Source organism: Rhineura floridana, chromosome 5 (assembly GCF_030035675.1).
Source record: "Rhineura floridana isolate rRhiFlo1 chromosome 5, rRhiFlo1.hap2, whole genome shotgun sequence".
In the NCBI taxonomy this organism is placed as follows: Eukaryota; Metazoa; Chordata; class Lepidosauria; order Squamata; family Rhineuridae; genus Rhineura; species Rhineura floridana.
Genome location: NC_084484.1, coordinates 158,633,075 through 158,657,731, shown reverse-complemented (window position 1 = coordinate 158,657,731; position 24,657 = coordinate 158,633,075). Strand labels below are relative to the sequence as shown.

At 43.1% G+C, this 24,657-nt stretch overlaps 1 protein-coding gene across 4 annotated transcripts in view; it reads left to right on the top strand.

Annotated features, from left to right (window-relative positions):
* The window catches only part of RNF17 (ring finger protein 17), a 90,837-nt gene extending 73,599 nt beyond the window's left edge, over positions 1 to 17,238 (top strand). For all 4 annotated transcript variants that reach the window (XM_061628619.1, XM_061628617.1, XM_061628620.1 and 1 more), the window contains 7 exons: positions 1,180 to 1,236; positions 6,267 to 6,383; positions 6,886 to 7,036; positions 12,165 to 12,300; positions 14,094 to 14,283; positions 15,331 to 15,429; positions 17,058 to 17,238. In XM_061628619.1, coding sequence (XP_061484603.1) covers positions 1,180 to 1,236; positions 6,267 to 6,383; positions 6,886 to 7,036; positions 12,165 to 12,300; positions 14,094 to 14,283; positions 15,331 to 15,423 — 744 coding nt within the window. In that variant the 3' untranslated portion in view covers positions 15,424 to 15,429; positions 17,058 to 17,238. The remainder of the gene's footprint in view (positions 1 to 1,179; positions 1,237 to 6,266; positions 6,384 to 6,885; positions 7,037 to 12,164; positions 12,301 to 14,093; positions 14,284 to 15,330; positions 15,430 to 17,057) is intronic.
* Positions 17,239 to 24,657: the final 7,419 nt, after the last annotated feature.

Below are 24,657 nucleotides of genomic sequence, written 5' to 3'. Positions count from 1 at the left end.
AAAAGGAAGCAAGCTCAAAATGGACTGTAAAGTGGTGCTACTCTCTATATCATGCATTGAAACGGAGGTGGTTAATCAGTGACTCTGCATATGTTGTTGGACTCCCAACTCATATTAGCTCTAGCCAGTATGGCCTGTGGCAGGGGATAATGCTAGCTGTAGTCCAATATCATTTGGAGAGCCACTGGTTAGCCACCCCTGCATTAGAGAAACACGTTAAGGCATTAAATGTAGAGAGAACATTTTCATTTGCTGTGGCAAGCTTCTCTTCCATCTCAAACTACAGCCATCTCTTACTAAATGCTATATAGAGCAGTTTTTAATGCTAATTTCTCTTATTAATAATACTTTGAACATCAGTTACTATTTCCTAAAGTAAGCAGGGGACAATATGATTGAATCTGAAAGAGAATTTAATTTAAGAAATGTCATTGTGGTTGTTGCTGTTCTGTTCAGCTGCATCAAGGTATATGAATCCTTCAGTTTTACAGTCATGTGTTAACCGTTTCATTTAAGGGTTCATGTTGCACCTGCAGCACAATTGTGAACTATAGATAAATGTTCTTTAAAGGAACACAGCAATAATATGCTAATTTAAGACAGGTCTCAGTATGAGGTTCAGACAGCACTAGCTGTTTGTAGTGTGGCTCGAGACTTACTACATGACGAAACAGCTAGTGCAGGTCTGGCCCTTCTGAACCAAAAATGAAGCTGCAGGAGAAGCTTAGCTGCAGGCAAGCCAGGGCTTGTTTTTACCTTTATTAAACAGAGCCCTTGTTCAGTTGGAAGAGTTGTCCTTATACGGAAAGCAATTCTTCCTCTTGCATATAGGCTTGAAAAGAGAAATTTCAACTACTTTATCAGTGTTATATAAGTATGAAGTACGTTCTGAGTTGCCCGGAACTCAAAAGCTGTAAGACAAAACCCTCAAGTCAAGAGATAGATTTTTTTCTCCATCGCCAGTATGTGCATTAGAAGCGCAAAGATTTCATGTCTCGCCTAGATACATCAGATTAGTCCTCTCTGGCATAAGTAATTTTTTTCAGAATGCTGAATTGCAATCCAAGGGATTGAAAAGGTTTAGAGACAGACTCCTGTCCTTAGCATTAGCTTATAAACCATTTGATACACTTTTAGAAATCAAAATAATTACTCATTCCCCTTTCATGCATGTTCTAGGATATAACTTGCTACAGTGACGATCCTTTGGAGGATAATTGTGAAATCGGTCATGAGGTAAAAGTTTTAACACTCCATGGATTTCTTGGTGTTTATGCTAATATTACCTTGATAACATGTTGAACCCAGTTTAAGTCCCAACTCCTGTTATCCCAGCTAACCAATAGCATTACCAGTTATAGTTTGTTTTGGCTGGATCAAGACTCTAAGCTTTTTGTGGTGGGGAAGGCATCCGGACAGTTTTGGATTCCTTTCCAGATAGTGGGTTTTGGGTGGGGCTGCACGATAATGGTGCAGTGGTTGGTGATTAGCTCAAATCCAATCATCATTCATGAAGATAATGCTTCCGTTGCAGCAAAACAGCATGAAAAGCTATATTTCCTGATCCCCAAATAGCACATCAATTTGAATAGTGAGTCTTGCACAGAAAAATCCCCATAGCACTTTGCTCCAAGGGCACCCTGTTGCATTCCTTCTCATTTTCCCCAGGTAGCATGCATCAGATGGGCTGTAGCGCCACCTAGTGTGTGAAGACAGGAATGCGTGGGAGTCAAGACTTGAGATGCTCCTTCTGGTTTCACTCCAGTTCATTCCTGCGTTTGTCCAAGGCGGATCTTATAGCCTTAGCCTTGGTTAATCTTGTTAACTGTCTTTATGAATTTTACTTTGTTGTGTATTATTCTGGTTACCGCACCCCTCTACTGTGTGCATGTAAACTATGGCTGGTCCAGCTATAACTACAGATTCCCTTACCTAGATCTCTGAGACAAAACCACAAGGCACCTCTGACATCAGGAGGTCTCACCACAAGAATATGTCCAATTTGGGATCCAAGATGCCTTCAAAGTGTAAAGCCTCAAAACACCATTCTAAATGAGGTGCCAAATCTAAGCATACTTCCACATAGCTGGCAGCCAGGCGTGTGAGGTATGTAACCACACCATCTTCTCAGGCAGGACCTTCCTCGGCTGTCATTGACACTGAGGCAACCCACTTTCTGAGTTCATTAGCCACTTGAAACTCCCAGCAGTGGATGAGCCAATATCTGGACTCGTTACCAAATCTCTTCTCCCTAAAGGAGATTCTCAGCTCAAGGACCCGTCTGAGCACAGACTGGACTTCGCTCTCCGGAAGGCCCACGATGCAGCAGCCTATTCCATTAGAGTCTCTTGTGCTGTGTCCATTTTCACTAGAGCTTCTATGATGTGGCTTGATGAGCTCTTGGACAATCACAATCCTGTTCCTCTCAAGTTAAAAAAGACTTGTCAAACTTCACAAATCACCAGCCTTCACGGCTGATGCCATCCTGGACACAGCCCACACCATGTCTGCAGATGGTACAGCACGGAGGATTCTCTGGCTCCATCACTGGGATGCTGACACCACTGCCTGTGTCATTCTTTCTACAGCTCCCTACACTGGTACTATGCTGTTTGGAGAGGAGGCTCTCAAGTCTGTATTGGTGGATCCCAAGGACAAGTGAAAGTCAGTTTTGGACACTACTAAGGAGAACCTCTGGCAGTTCCAGAGGTTTGCCCCATACTGTGCCTTTTGACCTTTTCTAGGGGCACGTCCAGGAGGGAAGAACTGTGATTTTCATCCATCCAGAGGTCCTTGGCAAGCAGCGCTTTCACGGCCGGTCACCAAACCAGACTAAGTCAGGTCTGTCCTCTGCCATTGGTAGGGGAGGTCGCCAGCATCAACACTACTGATGCCATCCCGGTGGAAGGTAGGAAGGTAGGTGGAAGGTAAGGAAGCTTGGCAGTGCATAACCATGGACTCCTGGGTAAGGGAATTGATAGCCCCTGGCTATATGATAGAATTTTGGCACCTCCCCCCTGAACGATTCCTGTCCTCTCTCCCATTCCCTAGAGAGGTGTGCAGTGATGGAGGAAGCCATACATCATCTTCAAGACATTGCTGCCATAGAGCCAGTGGCACCAGGCGAACATTTCTCAGGGGTGCGTTCTATTCTGTTTGCGGACCCCAAGAGAGATCTTTCACAGCCATCCTAGACCTCAAGTTCCTGAACAAGTTTATTAGGTATTGACACGTCAAGATTGAATTCCTAGCACTGGTTGTAGAACCCATTCAGGAGGGGGACTTCTTGGGTTCCATTGACCTGATGGAGGTGTATCTTCACATCCCAATGTGTCCTGCTCACAGACACTTCCTGAGGTTTGCATATGGCCAGGTGCATTTTCAGTGCCGCACACTGCCGTTTGGTCTTTCTTTGGCTCCGAGAGTGTTTACAAAGGTGATGGTTACTCTGGTGGCCCATCTCCGCCTTCAGGGTATCCACATCTATCCATACTTGGATGACCCTTTAGTCCAGGCAGACACCAGGGGTCAAGCAGCAACCCATGTACATCTCACTCTCGCAGCCCTGATGTTCCATGGAGTTTTGGTCAACCTGAAAAAGTCATCTCTCACCTACTCAACATCAGCATCTGGGAGCTATCAAGCCATGGTTTTTCTATCTCTAGAGTAGATTTTGGCAAACCAGTATATAGCGCAGCTCCTGATGACACAGTGACTGATGTCATGTTACTTGCAAGGGTCTGGGGCATGTTGGTGTCCATTCCCATTGTGCCTTGGGCTCTCCAGCATACTCAACCACCACAATGGACCTTATTGCCCTTTCAGTTGGTTGTTACCAGTTCCACGCACCGGAAACTTTACCTCTCCCCCTCACTGTGGTCTTCCTTTCAGTGGTGGTCGTCAGCTCGGAATCTCCAGAAAGGGACTCCATTTCGGAAGCTGGATAGGATGTTGATCACAATGGATACAAGCTTACTCAGCTGGGAGCCCCACTGCAACTCACACTTCACTCAAGGCACTTGGTCAGTGACAGAGAAGAGCTCACAGTATAGACTGGCTCAAGCTGAGGGCAGTCTGTCTTGCTCTGCTTCACTTTCAGCCAATGCTTCAGCTGACCGATATCCTGATCTGCACACACAATACCTTTGTGAAGTTGCATTTGAATCTGTAAGGGGGCATGAAATATCAGGCCCTTCAGGCAGAGACCACTCTCATCTTCAACTGCGCCAAGAATTACCTGCAATCTCTTGAGGGCAGAAAACTCTGGGGTTCTGAATGTCACAGCAGACTGGCTCAGCAGACAACAGGTGGTCCTGTGGGAATGGGGACTTCATCCTTCTTTGTTTCTCCTCTTTCAACACCACTTTGGCCCCTTGATGGTGGATCTGTTTGCTTCAAGCCACATCACTCAACTTCCCCAGTTCTTCTCCAGATATCTAGAGGGAAATGCCAAATCAGTCAACGCTTTCCTGTCTCCTTGGCCAAATGGGGCTCTCTACGCTTTTTCTCCTGTGCCTCTACTAGGCTGGACACTGAGGAAGCGCCATTGGGAGTGCACTCAAATTGTGCTTCTCACCCCATACTGGCCACGTTGCCCGTGGTTCTCAGATCTCCTGGCCCTATTGGTCATGGATCCTTGGAGGCTACCAAAGAGGCCAGACCTGCATTCTAAGAGTCTGATCTGGCATCCAGATTCCCACTGGATGAGTGTGACGGCTTGGCGTTTGAGCAGAGCAAGTTGACCCATACAGGTCTATCACAAGGAGTCATTGACACCATTCTGGGTTCTAGACTGCTTTCTACTCTTTGAATTTACCAGAGTACTTGGTCTTCATTGTCAACCTGGTGCACTTCCCAGGGACTCCAGTCTTCCAGAACTACCATTCAACAGATTTTGTATTTCCTTTACAAAGGTTCCATGATGGGCTTGAAACCCAACACCTTGCATTGCTACTATCTCTTCAATTTTATCAGTAAACTTTTCACACATTGCTATTGGCTCTCTTCCTCTTATTAAGGGTGTGTCCTGAAGGACCTGGCTTCTCTCTCACCAGCGGTGTCACATCACTACCCCTCCTGGAGTTTACAGAAGGTGCTGCGAGGCCTGCAGCGACTTCCATTTGAACCCCTCAGAACGGCGCCATTGTAGGTCCTTTCGTTCAAGGTTCTCTTCCTAGTGGCCATCACCTCAGCTAGGCAAGTTTCAGAGTTGGGGGCATTGTCATCAGTCTATCATATGTGCGTTTTCCTAAGGACTCCATTCTCTTACATCCAGATCCAGCCTCTCGACCTAAAGTGAGTTTGGCCTTTCACTGTAACCAGGACATTGTACTGCCATTGTTTTGTCCCAATCTGGTCCATCCACTGGAAAAGGCTTGGCATTCCCTCAACATATGCAGAGCCCTCAAGGTTTATCTTGTTCATACTCGGGACATTTGCCTAATGGACTTCTTCTTTCTTTCCTTTCACCCAAGGACTCTGGAAAAGGTGGTGTCTAAGTCTACATTATCCTGCTGGCTACGCGCCTGTATTACTCTAGCTTACGAGTCTTTCAAAATTTCAGTGCCTCATAATATCACGGCGCACTCCACTAGGTCTGCGACCACCATGGCTGCGTTCACTACTAACGCTCCCCTCATGGATATTTGGTGGGCTGCTGTATGGTCTACTCCAGATTCCTTTATTAGGCATTATAAGATAGACCGTTATGTCTCTGCTGATGCTTCCTTTGGGTGGCATGTTCTGCAACAAGTTGTTCCTCATGTTTAGGCAGCTGGGGTAGTCCCTCCTTACTTAGACTGCTTTGGTATATGCCATCAGGATCCTCCCTGTTGGGGGGCTGCTTATATATTTCCTAGCTTGCATATCAGTGTTTATGTGCATTTTTAGAGCTAAGGCTCTTTCTATTTGGTGGTTGGTATGATGTTTCAAGTGAGTCAAGACTTTGTTGTATGTTTGTCTGGTTGTTGCCGCTCCTTTGTGTGTGTGGCTGCCTTCTGTTCAAGCTGTTTTATTGATTCTTCATGAGACTGCTGTCAAGATGTCTTCCTTTGGCCTTGTCTGGAATGGACTGGAAGGAGCAGATCAAGTCTTGACTCCTGTGCATTTCTGCCTTGGGAAACTAGGTGGCACTACAGCCATCTGATGGCATGAAACCTGGGAAAACCACCTTTCAGGTGAGACCAATGGTCTGTTCTCTATGCACACATTGTGCTCCTCATATATCTCTAGACAATCAAGATTTCCTAATTCCTCATTTGTTCTAGGAGTTACTGATGTCTGAAGTAGATACTCCCCTTCTGCCACCCTATATCTCACCAACGCTGCCTGTTCTTGGAGAACTCTTTCCAGTGAAAGTAACACACGTTGTGTCACCTAATGAGGTATCATGATTAAACAAGTATCATTGTCATCATGTCTGTTGTAGTTGCCTCCTTTCACAGAAGTGCATTGGAGGACTTGAAGTGTGTTTTAGAACTTAATATTGGATGACAGGTACAGTAACTTTACCTGGAAACTTCTAGTTACTTGTGCTTTACCTGTACTTTTATGGCTTTATTTTACTTAGGTGTATACTAGTAAACTTTATAGGCAAAAGATGGGATACAGACACTTGCTATGGGAAATTATCAGTATTTCTAGACATTTTGTTCTATTCCTTTTTGTGTTTTAGTTTTTTTTTATTAACTGCTTTGGGGAAATGATCCGTTAATGTCTGAAGCAGTACAAACCTGTCACATTCTGAATACATTCCTGTTAGTCAAAAACAAGAGACTGGCCTGTATGTGGGACAGTGCTCTTGCTTCAAGCTCATTGTTTATCTGTAAATGAACACATTTCCAACCCTGATAATATTTTTTATTTATGAGCAATTAATTATCCCAGGTGTACATTACCCTTGATCAGCGAGATGGTCCCAACCAGCATGATACAAAGGACAGAGGAATCAGCTGGGATGTTGAAACTCTAGATCAAGCCTTGACCTGGTGTAATCAGAACTTAGAGTCCATACCTTTCCTAACTGATTTTCGAAAAGGTATGTTAATTCTTAAATGTACTCTCAGTAATTTGCATTTGTACATTCTGTAATTGAAGGCAAAAGCTCAAAAACAGTTTTAGAATGAAACATCTCTAATTTGCTTGTATTCAGAGTTGAGTAGGAGAAAATTCAGCCTCCTGAAAGCTGTTCATTTGTGCTTCTTGCTATAAAAACTGTATAGTGAATCCTGTGAGCTTCTATGTGGTCATTCTAATACTAGTATCTTTATGTTGCAGTAGCTCAGACAAAACAGCTCCACTCTTGAAAACATCTCATGATAAATACTGGGCTCCATTAAACTATATAAAATATTATCAATAAAATATGGTGTCTTGGTGTGCATTAATCTCTTCTCCTTTGGGTGCTGCATGTCTCCCAAGTTAGGTTAGCTCCCCCTATCACTTGAAGACAGGAAACTGTAACTTGAAAGAAATTTGCTCAAAGTGCACATTAAAAAACATATTAGACATGGACAACCAAAGATTCTAAGCTTCAGTCAGATGATTAAGCTGCAAGACTCATCACTCATATGTATTAGTATTCCAAAAAGGATCCTCTCAACCCTTGCCCTTACTGGCTTATGTGGATCCAGGGTGTGGTCAATGTATCATTGTGGGAGAGAGTGCTTCCAGCTGCCTTGAAAGAGACGGTGATCCATTCGCTCCTGGAAAAACCCACCCTGGACCCATTGGCTTGTAACAACTACCGACCGGTTGAAAATACCCCCTTCTTAGAGAAGGTGATTGACAGGGTTGTGGCACAGCAATTGCTAGTACTCTTGGATGAGACAGATCATCTTGACCCATTCCAGTCTGGGTTCAGGCCTGATTATGGGACTGAATCGGCCTTGGTTGCCCTGATGGATTACCTTTATCAGGAGAAGGATGGGGAGTACGACCCTATTATTTTTACTTGATCTCTCAGCAACTTTTGATACCATTGACCATGGTATCCTTCTGGGCCAACTTGGTGAGCTGGGTATTGGAGGCACTGTTTTCCAGTGGTCTGATCCTATCTCCAATGCAGCTCTCAGAGCATTGGGTGACTGTCTTTTGGCTCCCTGGCAGTTGTGCTGTGGGGTGCCACAGGGTACTATCTTGTCCCCCATGCTGTTTAACATCTATATGAAGCCCTTGGGAGCGGTCAGGGAGCAGTCGTCTGGAGATAATGGGCAAAGTATCAGCAGCATGCTGATGATACCCAGCTCTATTTCTCTGTAAGATCTGAATCGGGAGAGGCCATGCAAGCTCTGGACCACTGCCTGAACTCTGGTGGGCTGGACTGAGGGGCAATAAACTGAATCCTAGCAAGATGGAGGCGCTGTGGGTTGGTGGTTCCCGAGTTCGGATAATTGGTCAGTTGCCTGCTTTGGATGGGGTCGTACTCCCTCTGAAAGAGCAGGTTCATAGTCTGAGGGTGCTCCTGGATCCATCTTTGTCGCTACAGGCCCAGGTGACCTCCGTGGCTAGGAGTGCCTTTTACCAGCTTTGGCTTGTAAGACAGCTGCAGCTGTTTCTGGACTGGGATAGCCTGACCACTGTTGTCCACATGCTGGTAATCTCCAGGCTGGATTACTGTAATGTGCTCTATGTGGGGCTACCCTTGAGGTTGGTCCAGACGCTGCTGCTGGTGCAAAATGCAGTGTCGAGACTGCTCACTGGGACAGAGTATCGTCAACATGTCATCCAGCTGCTGAAAGAATTGCACTGGCTACCCATTTGCTACTGGGCCAAGTTCAAGGTTCTAGTTTTGGTGTACAAGCCCTATGCAGCTTGGGACCAGGATACCTGAAAGACCATCTTACCCCTTATATACCCAGTTGATCACTGCGCTCTGCAGGTGAGGGCCTCCTGCAGATACCATCTTATCAGGAGGTCCATTCTTCACAACATAGGAAACGTTCCTTTAGTGTGGTTGCACCTACCCTGTGGAATTCCCTCCCCTTAAATATTAGACAGGCACCATCTCTGTTATCTTTTCGGTGCCTATTGAAGACCTTCCTTTTTCAACAAGCCTTTTAAGTTGAGACCTATCCCAGCCTGCCTCTGTGTTTGAAATGCTTTTTAATATGTTATTAAACCTTTTTTTAAAATGTTTTTAATCTTAGAAGCTGTTTTGAAAGCTTTTTAAAACAATGTTTTAAAGGTGTTTTGTTTTAATGTGTTTTAAAGTTTGTTTTAATGATGTTTTAAAGTTTGTAGTGCTTTTGTTTGCCGCCCTGATCCCCTGCTGGGAGGAAGGGCGGGATATAAATCAAATAATAAATAAATAAATAATTGCTACTTCTCTGATGGTATTGAATGGTCTCCAGGCCAGGCTTTATTCTGTGTGAAGAAGTAGGGGGTATGCTGATGACTTACATGGGAGTTGGTCCCGTTGAACTTAGTGGAGCTTACTTCTGTGTAGGCATGGATTGCACTGGAAGTTTTTAAGCCTTTTTTTTTTGCCCTAGATGGAACCCTATGTAGCTTAGGCATCATGCAAGATTTCGTCTGTCACTGAAAAAAATTCTACTGTGGTCAATAATTCTCTTCAGTATTTTCGTCTTGCCCCTTTTTTATTCTTAATCTTTTAGGCAGCTAAGTCTCCTTCCTCTTATCCTGTAACAACTCCACCCCTTTTGTTTTCTCTTGTTCTCCAAAGTAACTCCTAAAGACAAAGGAATAATTTTAAGGCAGAGACACTTGCCCCTCTCAATGTACTTTAGTCAGGGAGGAGGCTTTGGAAGCCAGTGCTTTCTTGGCTGAACAAGAAATGGTACTCTTGTTCCTGAGCAGTTCCTATTAATGGCCAGCAGAGGGAACTCGGGATAGATGATGATGTTACAGAGTCAGGATCCTCCCATGCATAATGAACAACCAATCAAAGCAATGACATGCTGTTTTTAGAGGTCTTTCGTGAAACAGGAATTTGTTTCCCTGCGATTTGGGATGAAGGTGCTACCCTCACAGGCCACTTGATAGGTGCAGAGGGCAATCTGTCTCATAACTTACGTTGCCATTTGGGAGGAGAAGCTTAGATACTTGATACTAAATCCTCCCCTCCCCCTTGCAGGCCACCAGATGGTGGCACAGAGCAATATTGGTGAGGTTATTACTACAAAATCTGCAGGGAAGAGGCATCGCTTATCAGTCATCCTTGTGCCATTCTGTCCAAGAAGGTTGTATCTGTGATCCTACCAGCAAGATCAGACCTACTGACTCAAGGCCCCATTCATCACCGATGCCCAGCTTGTTTAGCAGTGCAAAGAGGAGAGGCTTGCAAAATCCAATATTCCTGTGAGATCACACAAGCCTTCTTTCTAGCGTATGCGTTATGAAGTCATATGCAAAGCTTTCACATAATGGTGCAGAATAGCATACTATCATTCAAAGACCAACCCTGCTTTCCAGAAAGACAGAGTGATCCTTAGACCTGACCCTTTATTCATACATAAGGTTAGCTCTGACACAAGGCACTCTTACTTTAATCCTTCTGCCTAAACCATTCTCACTCTACTGAGTTCTTCTGGCACATATAAGTCATCTTTAAAACTTAAATATTTATTCATCATATAATACTAGAACGGGGGGCCACTCAATGAAGCTAAACATTAGAACATTCAGGACTTCATATAGTGTATAGTTAAACAATGGAATTCACTCCCACAGCAAGCAGTGAAGGCCACCAATTTGGATGGCTTCAAAAGAAGATTAGACAAATCCAAGGAGGACAAGGCCTCCTTCACTGTCAAGAGGCAGTACACCTCTGAATACCAGTTGCTGAGATTTAGGTGGGGAGAGTAAAGTTGTCCTTGGGTCCTGCTTGTGGGCTTCCCATAGGCATCTGCTTGGCCACTGTGAGAACAGGATGCTGGACTAGATTGGCCTGATCCAGCAGGGCACTTTTTATATTCTTATATTCGTTATATTCACATTCAGTGTTTCATTTCATCCTGCCTCTGTGGCAGGAGTCACCAAAATGGTACCTACAGGCATATATGTGTCCATAGAGGCTTTCCCTGCAGTAATTAGGCTTGAAAGAATCAGTAGCCAATAGAACAGGTTGTGGTGTGTGTAGTACCCACAATGGCTTCGCAAAAAGGCTGTTGTTTACCTCCCTCACAGCTCAGTGGATAATAGCTTGTATTGCATTAGCGCATGAAGTGCAACACATTCTGGCTCCATTCAGCATCACAGCTCATCCCACCACACCAGGTGTGGCACACATTAGCGGCATTGCAATCAATGGACCAGGTTTTTAAGTCTGCTAGACTGCTGCTGGGCATTAGAAAACCGTCTGGGGGATATGCAACGCTACAAATTAGAGACCTGTGGTTTTCACAGAGATGGCATTTGGGAGCAGAGTGTTGCAAAACGTAGTTGCTTTGTAGCTACATCTGCCACCCAGGCTATGGCACTGCTTTTTTTGTGTGTCCCAAAATTGTATTTTGCTGTTTTATGTCTCCTGAGCAGGCAAAAGTTTTAATTCCGTTAGCTTACTCCCTGTCTCTTGAGCTAGTAGGAGAGGAGAAAAGTCTAGCTTGGAAACCCTTCATACACCAGCAACAAACAAAACCCTTTGTAGCAAGAACCAACAGTCCTGTCTTTGTTGGTCGGGTGCCTAATCCCCAATATGTCACTTGGAAAGGGAGAAAGTTTGATTAAAAGGTTGCTTTCTCCCCAAAACAATAGTATCTGGACCACAACCATAAACATATTCACTCTAGAGAATTTGTTTAGCTAAAGATGAGACATAGTGCTATATAAATGGTTATAGAGCAGGAGTGGTTAACCTTTTTCAGCTGGGGGGTTTCATTGACCCATTGTCAACCCTTTTTAAAAAAACAAAAACTAATTTGGGAGGACACAAAAACCTGTTTAGGGGCCAGATTGAGGCCACAGATTAGCATGTTTGATGCCGAATTTGGTTGGTTGATTGATTGATTGATATCCCACCCTTCCAGTAGGAGCCCAGGGTGGCAAATAAAAGCACTAAAAACACCCTAAACACCATAAAAACAGACTTTAAAATACATTACAACATTCTTAAAAACATATTAAAACAAAATGTCTTTAAAAGTATCTTTAAAAAAAAAGTCCTTTAAAAACTTTACAAAAATTAAACAGCATTCTTCTCTTTGTAGACATGCCTTGCCTTGCAAAGTACAATGATGGCTTCTGGTATCGAGCAAAGCTCATCTCAATTCATGAATTCAGCCCTCTTTTGATTATAGTGGAATTTGTTGACTATGGATCGTGTGAAACGTTGCCCACCAGCAGGTAAATACATTGCTCATACATTGTTATAAATATCTGTTTATCAAAGCAGATGAAATCATTATCAGAGAATTTGGTCAAATCTGAACCTTTGTGTCATTTTTATTAATGTGTTAATAGCAGGTGAAAGATGCGGTGATGCGACCGCTCCTGAAAAAGCCCACCCTGGACCCATTGGTTTGTGACAACTACCACCTGGTCGTAAATACCCCCTTTTTAGAGAAGGTGATTCAGAGAGTTGTGGTGCAGCAATTGCAAGTACTCTTGGATGAAACAGATTATCTTGACCCATTCCAGTCTGGGTTCAGGCCTGGTTATGGGACTGAATCGGCCTTGGTTGCCCTGATGGATGACCTTTATGAGGAGAAGGACAGGGGAGTGCGACCCTGTTATTCTTACTTGATCTCTCGGTGGTTCTCGATACCATTAACCATGGTATCTTTCTGGGCTCACTTAGTGAGATGGGTATTGGGGGGCACTGTTTTATGGTGGTTCCAATCCTATCTCCAGGGCTGTTTTCAGATAATAGCATTGGGTGATTATCTTTTGGGCCCCTGGCAGTTGTGGGGTGTCACAGGGTACCATCTAGTCCCCCATGCTGTTTAACATCTATATGAAACCCTTGGGAAGGGTCATCAGATTTGGGGCAAGGTGTCAGCAGTGCGCTGATGATACCCAGCTCTGTTTCGCTGTAACATCTGAATCTGGAGAAGCCATGCAAGCCCAGGACCAGTGCCTGGACTCTGGTGGACTGGATGAGGGCCAATAAACTGAGTTTGAATCCTATCAAGACAGAGGCGCTGTTGGTTGGTAGTTCCTGAGTTCAGATAATTAGTCAGTTGCCTGTTTTGGATGGGGTTGTACTCCTGAAAGAGCAGGTCCGTGGTCTGGGGGTGCTCTTGGGTCCATCCTTGTCGCTACAGGCCCAGGTGACCTCAGTGACTAGGAGTGCCTTTTACCAGCTTTGGCTGGTAAGACAGCTGCAGCTGTTTCTGGACTGGGATAACCTGACCACTGTTGTCCACATGCTGGTAATCTCCAGGCTGGATTACTGTAATGTGCTCTATATGAGGCTGCCCTTGAGGTTGGTCTGGAAGTTGCAGCTGGTGCAAAACGCGGCAGCGAGACTGCTCACTGGGGCAGGGTATCGCCAACATGTCACTCCGCTGCTGAAAGAATTGCACTGGCTGCCTATTTGCTACCAGGCCAAGTTCAAGGTTCTAGTTTTGGTGTACAAAGCCCTATACAGCTTGGGAGCAGGATACCTGAAAGACCATCTTAACCCCTTATATACCCAGTTGATCACTGCGCTCTGCAGGTGAGAGCCTCCTGCAGATACCATCTTATCAGGAGGTCTGTTCCGCACAACATAGGAAGCGGACCTTTAGTACAGTAACACCTATCCTTTGGAATTTCCTCCCCTTAAATATTAGACAGGCACCATCTGTGTTATCTTTTTGGTGCCTACTGAAGACCTTCCTCTTCCAACAATCCTTTTAAGTAGAGACCTTATCCCAGTCTGTGTCTGTGTTGGAATTGTTTCTTTTAAATATGTTTCAAAGCTTTTTTAAAAAAAATGTTTTTAAAGATGTTTTGTTTTAATCTGTTTTTAAGGATGCTTGTTGTAGTGTATTTTCAGGTCTGTTTTTATGATGTTTTATAGCGTTTTTAATGCTTTTGTTTGCCGCCCTGGGCTCCTGCCGGGAGGAAGGGCAAGATATAAATGTAATAATAAATATTTTTTTCTGGGCTGTCACCTTGAATAACATTATTCGCTAACTTTAATTTTGTCTCAGATTGCGTCAGCTTTCTCCAGAGTTCATGCAGTATCCTGCTCAATCATTCAAAGTTTGGCTGGCTGGATTTAAACCTCCTTCATGTGATCCATCATCAAACAAAATTCCTTATTGTCCCGAATGGAGCATGGAAGCATTGTGGGCCATGATGGACTGTTTCCAAGGGAAAAATCTCTATGCTTCCTCACTGGTAAGTCTTCCCTTGTTTAATCCTATCCACGCTGGCCCGCGCATAAACTATCTGCATGTTCCCTTTCTTAATCTTAACTGTCATTATAATGTCATTAACAACATAGAGGCGGGACTTTAAAACGCTCCTGTTCACTCAGGCAGTTGGTGGCTGAAATATATTGTTCCTTGCAATTATTTATATGTGAAGGTATTTGATTTCTAATTCTATTAAAAATGTGCGTGGTTTTGCTCTTTGTTTGCTACCTGAGGATAGAAATCCAATAAATAAATGCATAAATTAAAAACCAGGGCCAATTTGGACCTCAGCTTTCTTAACACCTGATACCAAATTACTAGGATTTCCCCTCTGGGTGATTTTTAGGGTGCTTCCAGACAGGGACTTCATATGCAAATAGGTTGTTCAGATCCAATTATTCAGTGTATGGATTTGGCTAGTTAGCTTCTGCACGTTCCTGTTTGTTCAGTACTAATATTTATTGCTATTCTGCAACTTGCTGTCCACACCAGTGGATGGAGCTTGACTTGAATGTATCTCAGATGTGCTTTTCTGTCTCTCTCATCAATCACTCTCCTGCCCTCTACTACCTTTTTCCAGTTTGGACATGCATGCAGGTATTTATTTGTTTATTTATTGTACTTATATACTGCCCCATAGTCGAAGCCCTATGTTACCTATGTAGATGCACCTTTAAAAAAATCCCAGCCTTATCCAGTTTCACAATGGAGGGTTGTTTTTTTTAAAAAAATAATACTGTAATCTTGTGCAAGATTGATATAGGGGTCTATAAAACAACTTAATCATATTTAGGTTCTTTTGGGATTCTCTCAGAACATCTTTTTTTAAAACTGAAAGCCTATCTTTGAACACTTTCATCAAATTTCCAGTCCAGCCATGTGCCACCATAACTGAGTTTTCCTGGATAAGCAGACAAGATTTGGCTGGCCAAGATTACATCTCTCATCTGCATTACAGTTGGAGTTTTGGAAACCCTAATATTGATTCTGAATTTTTGGCTGTTGACATTGGCATGCATCTTTCTTTCAGACACATTCACCAGAGCATACTGTGTTTTTATATGAAGATGGACGCTTAGTTCACATGAAGCTGGTAGAAATGGGATTTGCTGAGTTAAGCTAGAAACAAGTAAGTACACTGCATTTTATTTATTATTAAAAGCATTTTACCCTACTCTTCACCTCAAAATGCTCCCAAGATGGTTTGCAGATACATTTTTTTTAAAGACTGTCCCTGCCCTCACACTTACAATCTAGCAGATGCGACACAAAAGGAAAAAGGAATGGGAAGGGAAGGCCAAAAAAAAGGAAACGACACCTGTCAGTGAAGTGAAAAGCAGACAACTAAAATGGCTATCCTGCTTTTAAAACTTATATACTCAACCGATAGAATTTTTGCATGCTCATTTGCCGCAGAACAAACGCTGAGGATTGATAGTGTTGTAATAAAGAGTTTTGTGCTGAAGTCCTGGTCTCAGATTTCTGCAGCGAAGTGACTAGGAGCCAGCTTGGAGGGAGAGGCAGAGACCTGAATACAACAGTGAAAATATGGCTCGTCGTCGCTGGTATATTCTGATCCCACTCCAGTACTACTAGCACATTACAGGCATTGTCTAATAGAGTGCCAAGGACTTAAGACAGCCTGGAAGTCATAGAAGATTGAGACCAAGTTAATTGCCCGTCGGTCCCATTGCAATCAATGAGAAAAACTAGTAATTGAACTTTAAGTCCCATTGACTTCAGTTGGAACATAATGCAGCAAAGACAAGGTGAGATCCAACATTGCATCAGTGAAAACAATGGAATTCCCTTCCTCCATGCCCCCCATCTGATCCAGAGTGTCCCCCAGTTCTCTGGAGCAGATTTTAGTGGCCTGTTGCAGGAAGTGTAAATCCTGCTTGCACAAGTGGGACACCAGAATTGGATATTGTTCTAGGGCTGGATCTAGTCCCTTGCCTCTAACTCAGTAGCTGCTATTCCAGTGATGACTGCTGAGCATGATTGCTCATTCTGGAATTTTTTACAGCATTACTGCTGTGAAAGAGGCTTTGACAATAGTTTGAGAAGTCCAACTTTAAATCAAATCCTGCTTCCAAGGAAGGGTATTGGAGAAAAGAAGTGTATAAAAGGGGTAGTGGTGAAGAGATTCCAATTTGAAAAGTCTAACGTCCAGAGAGGGAAAGGAATGGGGAAGAAAACATTGAGTGAGGGTTATAGGAAGAGGGAGAAAAAGTTTGGTAAAGTAAGGAGAGATGCTAGTTTTCTGCTTGCAGGATTTTTTTTTACGCATGGAAACATTTAAACCAATGCAGTCCTTCAGGCCTCTTTATCAGGCTCTGGGGACCTTCCCCAGGACACACCCCTCACTACCCTCCTTTGCACCCTCCTTGAGTATTTTTTTGCCCTGCTAGAATGTTTCTTTTGAACTCTGACAAGGGTGCCTGCTTGCCTAGATGGATGGAGGCTAGAGGGATGTGTGAGTAAATTTGTTACCTCACCTACTTTTGCTTCTGGCCCCACCCACCACTGGCATGTGGCCCCCAGAAGGTTGCCTAAAAGAAAATGCAGCCCCCTGCCTGGAAAATGTTCACCCCTGTGGCCTTCCACCTGTAGTAGTTGGTGCAAGACATACACCCAGTGGTGATGCAGATACGCATACTTTTGCTATGGGAGAGCACACAACACTTTGTTAATATTGCTGGCTATCAAGAAATGGAAGTTGTAGACGTAGCATTTTAAATCACCTTTGTGTTTCAGATACAGATCTTTTGATGAAAACAATACCTGAATAGAGAGAGACTGTTGCATTTTGGTTTGTTATGTGTTGCCTGATATTCTAAAGAGGAAAACTCTACCCTGAAGTGTTCAAAGATCTTTTTTGTTGCACTATTCGAGTACTGAAGAATGTTAAATAAAAAGTTGTTCTTGCATCAGAAAACATTTTGCGTGTTTTAATTCATGTTTCACTCTTAATTTTGTCCAGAAATTATAATTGCCGGTAATATTTTATTTTATTTATTTTATTTATTTGTTTCATTTATAGACCGCCCATAGCGAGTGGCTCTCTGGGCGGTGTACAAAAAGGTTAAAATACAAAATATCAACAATAAAATCAGACAACAAACAATAAACACAAGCAGCAACTAAAGAAAAAAATAAAAAATAAAAAAAATAAATTATAACATAAACACTTAAAATGCCTGGGAGCATAGCCAGGTCTTAACCTGGCGCCGAAAAGATAGAAGCGTAGGAGCCAGGCGTACTTCTTCGGGGACACTGTTCCACAGTTCGGGGGCCACTACAGAAAAGGCCCTAGATCGAGTAACTGTCCTCCGGGCTTCTCGATGGGTTGGTACCTGGAGGAGGGCCTTAGATTCTGAGCGAAGTGTCCATGTTGAGAACATGCTTAATATGTCATGATGCTGATTTATGATTTGATGTTAATTGAGTTAGGAAACCTCCTTCCCTTCAGTCTTATGGAAAACGAGGAACCAAGTATTAAATTTGTGGGAAAACTTATCTTTGGATAGTCTTTGAAATTACTTGAAATTACTTTATTAAATTTACATCCCACCCTTCCTCCCAGTAGGACCCAGGGTGGCACACAAAAACATTCTAAACCATCATAAGAGACGTTAAAATATAATAAAACATTTTAAAAAAATTTTTTTTTAAACTTTAAAAACATCTTAAAGCAATTCTAACACAGACTGGATGAGGTCGGTACTTAAAAGGCTTGTTCAAAGAGGAAGGTCTTCAGTAGGTGCCGAAAAGATGCTGTTGTAACTTGCCCATATGGACTGTACAGTCACACCAATATATTAGAGGAGAATTTATATATTGGGGGAAGTTTCTGCCTAGTTTATCAGTTGTCATCTGGGACCTGCTAAACTGACTGGATGTATTTGTGTGTGAATCACATCCCCTTCCAGGGCAGCTACTAGTTTTACCATCAATACACATGGGAGCTACAGACTTGAGCCCCATTACTGAAATCAGTATATGTGGCACAACCACTGTAGCAATAGCTAGTTTTAGACAGTACTTCCTTTGCTAATAATACAGATAATAGAGAAGCTGTGATTGGGTATTCCCAGTGTGCAACTAAGGTTAAAAATAAAACACATACAGTAGGGCCCTGCTTTAAGGCGTTCCGCTGATGCGGCAGCTTTCGTTTTTTATTTTTAAAGCTATTTTTTCCTCTTTTGCGCCGTTTTCGCGTGACGCGGCCCATTAAAGTCAATGGGGTTCCGCTTTACGGTGGGGGTCCGGAACAGAACCCGCCGTATAAGCAGGGCCCTACTGTACACAAAAAGAGGCAGGGTTGATTTCTATCAGCTGGTAAACTGGCTACATTCTGCAGCACAATTGAGGGGTCAAAACATGCTTTCCTTTGGACACTGAGATGGTGTTTGTCAGCCCCTTGGCATTTGCTGAGGGGTGTTCTTTTAGGTGAGTTCAAATAAGGAATAAAGATTGACACCAACTCTGGTAATTAAGCTACTTTATTAAGCTAACATGAATTATGATTCTACAGACTAGATAATACATTATCAGGCAGTTACTGGGGGATGCCTCCTGTGGGTCAGTTCACCAGCCCTCCCTGATCCGTGCTAGTGATGTCTGCTGTTGAAGTGCCATGCTGTGCTCTGAGCTGCTTTTTACAGCAGGCAGAGAAATGACTTTAATAATAAGCCATTTCTAAGCCTGTAAGTGGCCAATAGGTTGCCACATCACAAGAGGAAACACTCGATGTTCACTCTTCTGTTCCCATCGTTCTCATGCTGTCACCATTGTAGTCATAACATACTGATAAGACAACTGCTATCCTTTAGCTCATCATTTGTACTTCAAAAGATTCATGCTCACTGCACGAATCACCACTTTGCCAGGAAGTGAACTGAGCCTGCATTTCACAGCTGATCACTAGATAGGAACTGCAGGCACTTCCATTCATTCATTTGTATACAGCTCCAAGCCACTATTTACTATGGCATATTTTTAAGCAGTTTCAGTCCCCCCAAAAATCCAATATAGGGTGGGATTAAAGGGGAGTGTGGATGGTTAGAGTGGAGTTGCGGGTGAGTGAATTAATTATATATTACAGGGGTGGTGTATGAAAAATGGCTCTGCATATGCAGGAGTAGTTCTTCCTGGGGGTTGTGTGGGTGGTTGAGTTGGGTAAATCTGTTCTTAAGAGGACAAATATTTACCATCTTTTCAGCAGACCTCGCAAAGCAGTCTAAGGTTATTGCAACAATTGTTTTTCTAAAAAGAACCCTACAACTGCTTGGGAGTCATAACTGCTATTTCTCCAGTCCCCAGAACAAGATGGTCCTGCAGAAACTCCTGTGTTGGCAGTTGGAAAGGTCATCACTGGGACCTTGATGGTGGCAGGTCACCAAGCTGGTTGTTCTCATCTGGTCCTTTGGGCTCATCTGAAAGGTAGCCTTCCTGGATGCCAGGCCATCAGGTGGGCATTAGTGCCACCTAGTGTCCAAAGGCAGGAAATACACTGGAGTAGAAGAATATGCAGCTCCTTCCAGTTCGCACGCCAGTCCATTTTCCGCCTTTGAGGTGGCTCTCTAAACCCTCTCCATCCTTGGCATCTGTGTTAGTCCTTATTTTAATCGGCAAAACTATTCTTTGTTAAAAAAAAATGCTACAGTGAATCCAACAAAGTGTCCCTTTGCCTGTTTCTCTTCAGCAGTCTTCTTGAGTTTTCCAGAGATCGTTTCCCCGTCTTTCTTTGTGCTGTTTTTCACTGCTAGCAAAATAAAACATTCCGTAGAACTGGCAGGTGGTTCTATGTTCATTTGTTTTCTACTGTCTTCGGCTTCTACCATTTCACAAAGCAGGCTAGTCAGTTTTACGTTAGCAAAGCAAAGATGCAAAAATTTGGTGCTGGGAAGCTGCAGAAGCTCACAGCATTCAGGATAGGTCCATAAAGATAGAAAATGTGCAAACTATCAGGAATTTTAGCAAAATCCTCACCCATCCCTACTTAGGAGGTGAAGCTGAGGGAGTAATGCATGTTACAAACGGAGTATGATGCAACCATGGTACCCATACAATGCTTGTTTTATAAAGAAAGCAAGCCAAGTATTTCTTGTTCTGGAGGATCTCCTTCATTCACAGCAATCAATATGACCCCTGCCTGTCTGCCTGACTAGTAGGTAATTTGCCCTACTATTTGTTTGTTATGAACGTTCATTGAATAAACTGGCTACTATAATCCATGTGTTTGGTAACCTCAACACTGGATTACCCGGTAATCTACCCGGACATAGACTGGCTGCATATGTGTTCCAGTCATGACAAAGAAGCAAAGTTTCTAGATAGTCTAAATGACTATTCCCTAGATCAGTTGGTCATGGAACTGACCAGAGGGACGGCAACCCTGGACTTAATCCTCAGTGGGGACCGGGACCTGGTGCGAGATGTAAGTGTTGTTGAACCGATTGGGAGCAGTGACCACAGTGCTATTAAATTAAACATACATGTAACTGGCCAATTGCCAAGAAAATCCAACACGGTCACATTTGACTTCAAAAGAGGAAACTTCACAAAAATGAGGGGATTGGTAAAAAGAAAGCTGAAAAACAAAGTCCAGAGGGCCACATCACTCGAAAATGCTTGGAAGTTGTTTGAAAACACTATATTAGAAGCTCAACTGGAGTGCATACTGCAGATCAGAAAAGGTACCGCCAGGGCCAAGAAGATGCCAGCATGGTTAACGAGCAAAGTCAAGGAAGCTCTTAGAGGCAAAAAGTCTTCCTTCAGAAAATGGAAGACTTGTCCAAATGAAGAAAATAAAAAAGAACACAAACTCTGGCAAAAGAAATGCAAGAAGACAATAAGGGATGCTAAAAAAGAATTTGAGGAGCACATTGCTAAGAACATAAAAACCAACAACAAAAAATTCTATAAATACATTCAAAGCAGGAGACCATCTAAGGAGACAATTGGACCCTTGGATGATAAGGGAGTCAAAGGTGTACTAAAGAACGATAAGGAGATTGCAGAGAAGCTAAATGAATTCTTTGCATCTGTCTTCACAGTGGAAGATATAGGGCAGATCCCTGAACCTGAACTAACATTTGCAGGAAGGGATTCTGAGGAACTGAGACAAATAGTGGTAACGAGAAAGGAAGTTCTAAGCTTAATGAACAATATAAAAACTGACAAATCACCGGGCCCGGATGGCATCCACCCGAGAGTTCTCAAAGAACTCAAATGTGAAATTGCTGATCTGCTAACTAAAATATGTAACTTGTCCCTTGGGTCCTCCTCCGTGCCTGAGGACTGGAAAGTGGCAAATGTAACGCCAATCTTCAAAAAGGGATCCAGAGGGGATCCCGGAAATTACAGGCCAGTTAGCTTAACTTCTGTCCCTGGAAAACTGGTAGAAAGTATTATTAAAGCTAGATTAACTAAGCACATAGAAGAACAAGCCTTGCTGAAGCAGAGCCAGCATGGCTTCTGCAAGGGAAAGTCCTGTCTCAGTAACCTATTCGAATTCTTTGAGAGTGTCAACAAGCATATAGATAGAGGTGATCCAGTGGACATAGTGTACTTAGACTTTCAAAAAGCGTTTGACAAGGTACCTCACCAAAGGCTTCTGAGGAAGCTTAGCAGTCATGGAATAAGAGGAGAGGTCCTCTTGTGGATAAGGAATTGGTTAAGAAGCAGAAAGCAGAGAGTAGGAATAAACGGACAGTTCTCCCAATGGAGGGCTGTAGAAAGTGGAGTCCCTCAAGGATCGGTATTGGGACCTGTACTTTTCAACTTATTCATTAATGACCTAGAATTAGGAGTGAGCAGTGAAGTGGCCAAGTTTGCTGACGACACTAAATTGTTCAGGGTTGTTAAAACAAAAGGGGATTGCGAAGAGCTCCAAAAAGACCTCTCCAAACTGAGTGAATGGGCGGAAAAATGGCAAATGCAATTCAATATAAACAAGTGTAAAATTATGCATATTGGAGCAAAAAATCTTAATTTCACATATACGCTCATGGGGTCTGAACTGGCGGTGACCGACCAGGAGAGAGACCTCGGGGTTGTAGTGGACAGCACGATGAAAATGTCGACCCAGTGTGCGGCAGCTGTGAAAAAGGCGAATTCCATGCTAGCGATAATTAGGAAAGGTATTGAAAATAAAACAGCCGATATCATAATGCCGTTGTATAAATCTATGGTGCGGCCGCATTTGGAATACTGTGTACAGTTCTGGTCGCCTCATCTCAAAAAGGATATTCTAGAGTTGGAAAAGGTTCAGAAGAGGGCAACCAGAATGATCAAGGGGATGGAGCGACTCCCTTATGAGGAAAGGTTGCAGCATTTGGGGCTTTTTAGTTTAGAGAAAAGGCGGGTCAGAGGAGACATGATAGAAGTGTATAAAATTATGCATGGCATTGAGAAAGTGGATAGAGAAAACTGCTTCTCGCTCTCTCATAATACTAGAACTCGTGGACATTCAAAGAAGCTGAATGTTGGAAGATTCAGGACAGACAAAAGGAAGTACTTCTTTACTCAGCGCATAGTTAAACTATGGAATTTGCTCCCACAAGATGCAGTAATGGCCACCAGCTTGGATGGCTTTAAAAGAAGATTAGACAAATTCATGGAGGACAGGGCTATCAATGGCTACTAGCCATGATGGCTGTGGTCTGCCACCCTAGTCAGAGGCAGCATGCTTCTGAAAACCAGTTGCCGGAAGCCTCAGGAGGGGAGAGTGTTCTTGCACTGGGGTCCTGCTTGCGGGCTTCCCCCAGGCACCTGGTTGGCCACTGTGAGAACAGGATGCTGGACTAGATGGGCCACTGGCCTGATCCAGCAGGCTCTTATGTTCTTATGATTACTGAGATGCACTCTGTAGGCCTGATCCAGAAGCTCCAGCTGGTATAGACAGCTGACTGCATCACCTTTCCTAAAACATCTGCGCTGGCTGCCTATATGCTACTGGGCCAGGTTCAAGGTTCTTGTGTTAATATGCAAAGCTTCTAAACAACTTGGATCCAGGGTACTTTTAAGGACCACCTGAGTCCTTACTTCTTGTTACGTGCCTTCAAGTCGATCACTGTGGCTTCCTTTATGGAATCCATCTCTTGTTTGGCCTTCCTCTTTTTCTACTCTTCTGTTTTTCCCAGCATTATTGATGTTTCCTAGTGAGTCATTTCTCATTATGAGTCCTTATAGCCCAGCTAAATCACTAAAGATCAGTTAAAGAGATGTTAGTTGTCCCTGTGTTACAGGAGCTCAAATGGCCTCCAGTAGGAGTCAGACCTTTAGTGTCATTGGTCCCATGCTGTGGAACATTCTTCCAGCAGAGATTTGATAGGCAGCCTTACTTTTGATCATAAGGTGCCTCTTTATGCAGATAGCACTTTGTAACTTGTTTAAATTTTCCAGTTAGCCACTCGTTTTAAAGATGGTGTTTTTCTGTTTTTGTGGAGTTTATTATTCCATATACCACAATGTTATTTTGTATGAATTGATGGTATATAAATATTTTTAGAAACAAATTAGGTAATTTTTTAAAAAGAATTAAGGTAGTGTAAACTACAAAGGAAGGTTTGAGCGAGTGATATCAATGAGATTAAATGGGAAACCTATTAACATAACCATCACCCAAGTCTATGCTCCAATGGCAAACTCAGAAGAAGAAGAATTGGAGAGATTTTATGCAGAAGTAGAGAAGGAAATTGATCACACACCAAAACAAGATGTGCTGATAATCATGGGGGACTGGAATGCAAAAGCAGGGAACAGAGAAGAACTAGGAATTGTGGGGAAATGAGGGTAAGGCAACAGAAATGAAGCAGGAGAAAGACTTATTGAATTCTGTGAAGCCAATAATTTGTTTCTTGTCAACATTTTTTGAGCAACCGAAAAGACGACTGTACACGTGGACATCACCAGATGGTCAATATAGGAATCAGGAAAAGGAAGATGGCGGCCGCGCTCCCAGCTCTATCAAGCTAACTCCTGTAAGAAGCTATTTTTATTTCTCTTTCATGATAAGTAACTCTTTCCCTTTGAACGGGTTTAACCTCAAGCAATACTCAACCCTTGAGACCAGTAAATCTTCATTTAAACCCAGCTGGACTGATAAGCTTGATATATTACCTCCTTTTCTGCGGATGTTCCCGGTCACAATCTCTTTTTTGCAAGATAATAGCTCGTGCATGTTACTACCTTCTGCCCTGCGAAATCTTGGGAAAGGAATAGCTTTGTATCAGTTGATTTTGGAACGCCTAAATGAACTAACAGCAGTATAGCATTAAATTAAAGTTTTAACTAAAGTTTACTTTTTGTGAGCTGGTTTAGTAAAATGGTATTGACAAGGCAAAGATGT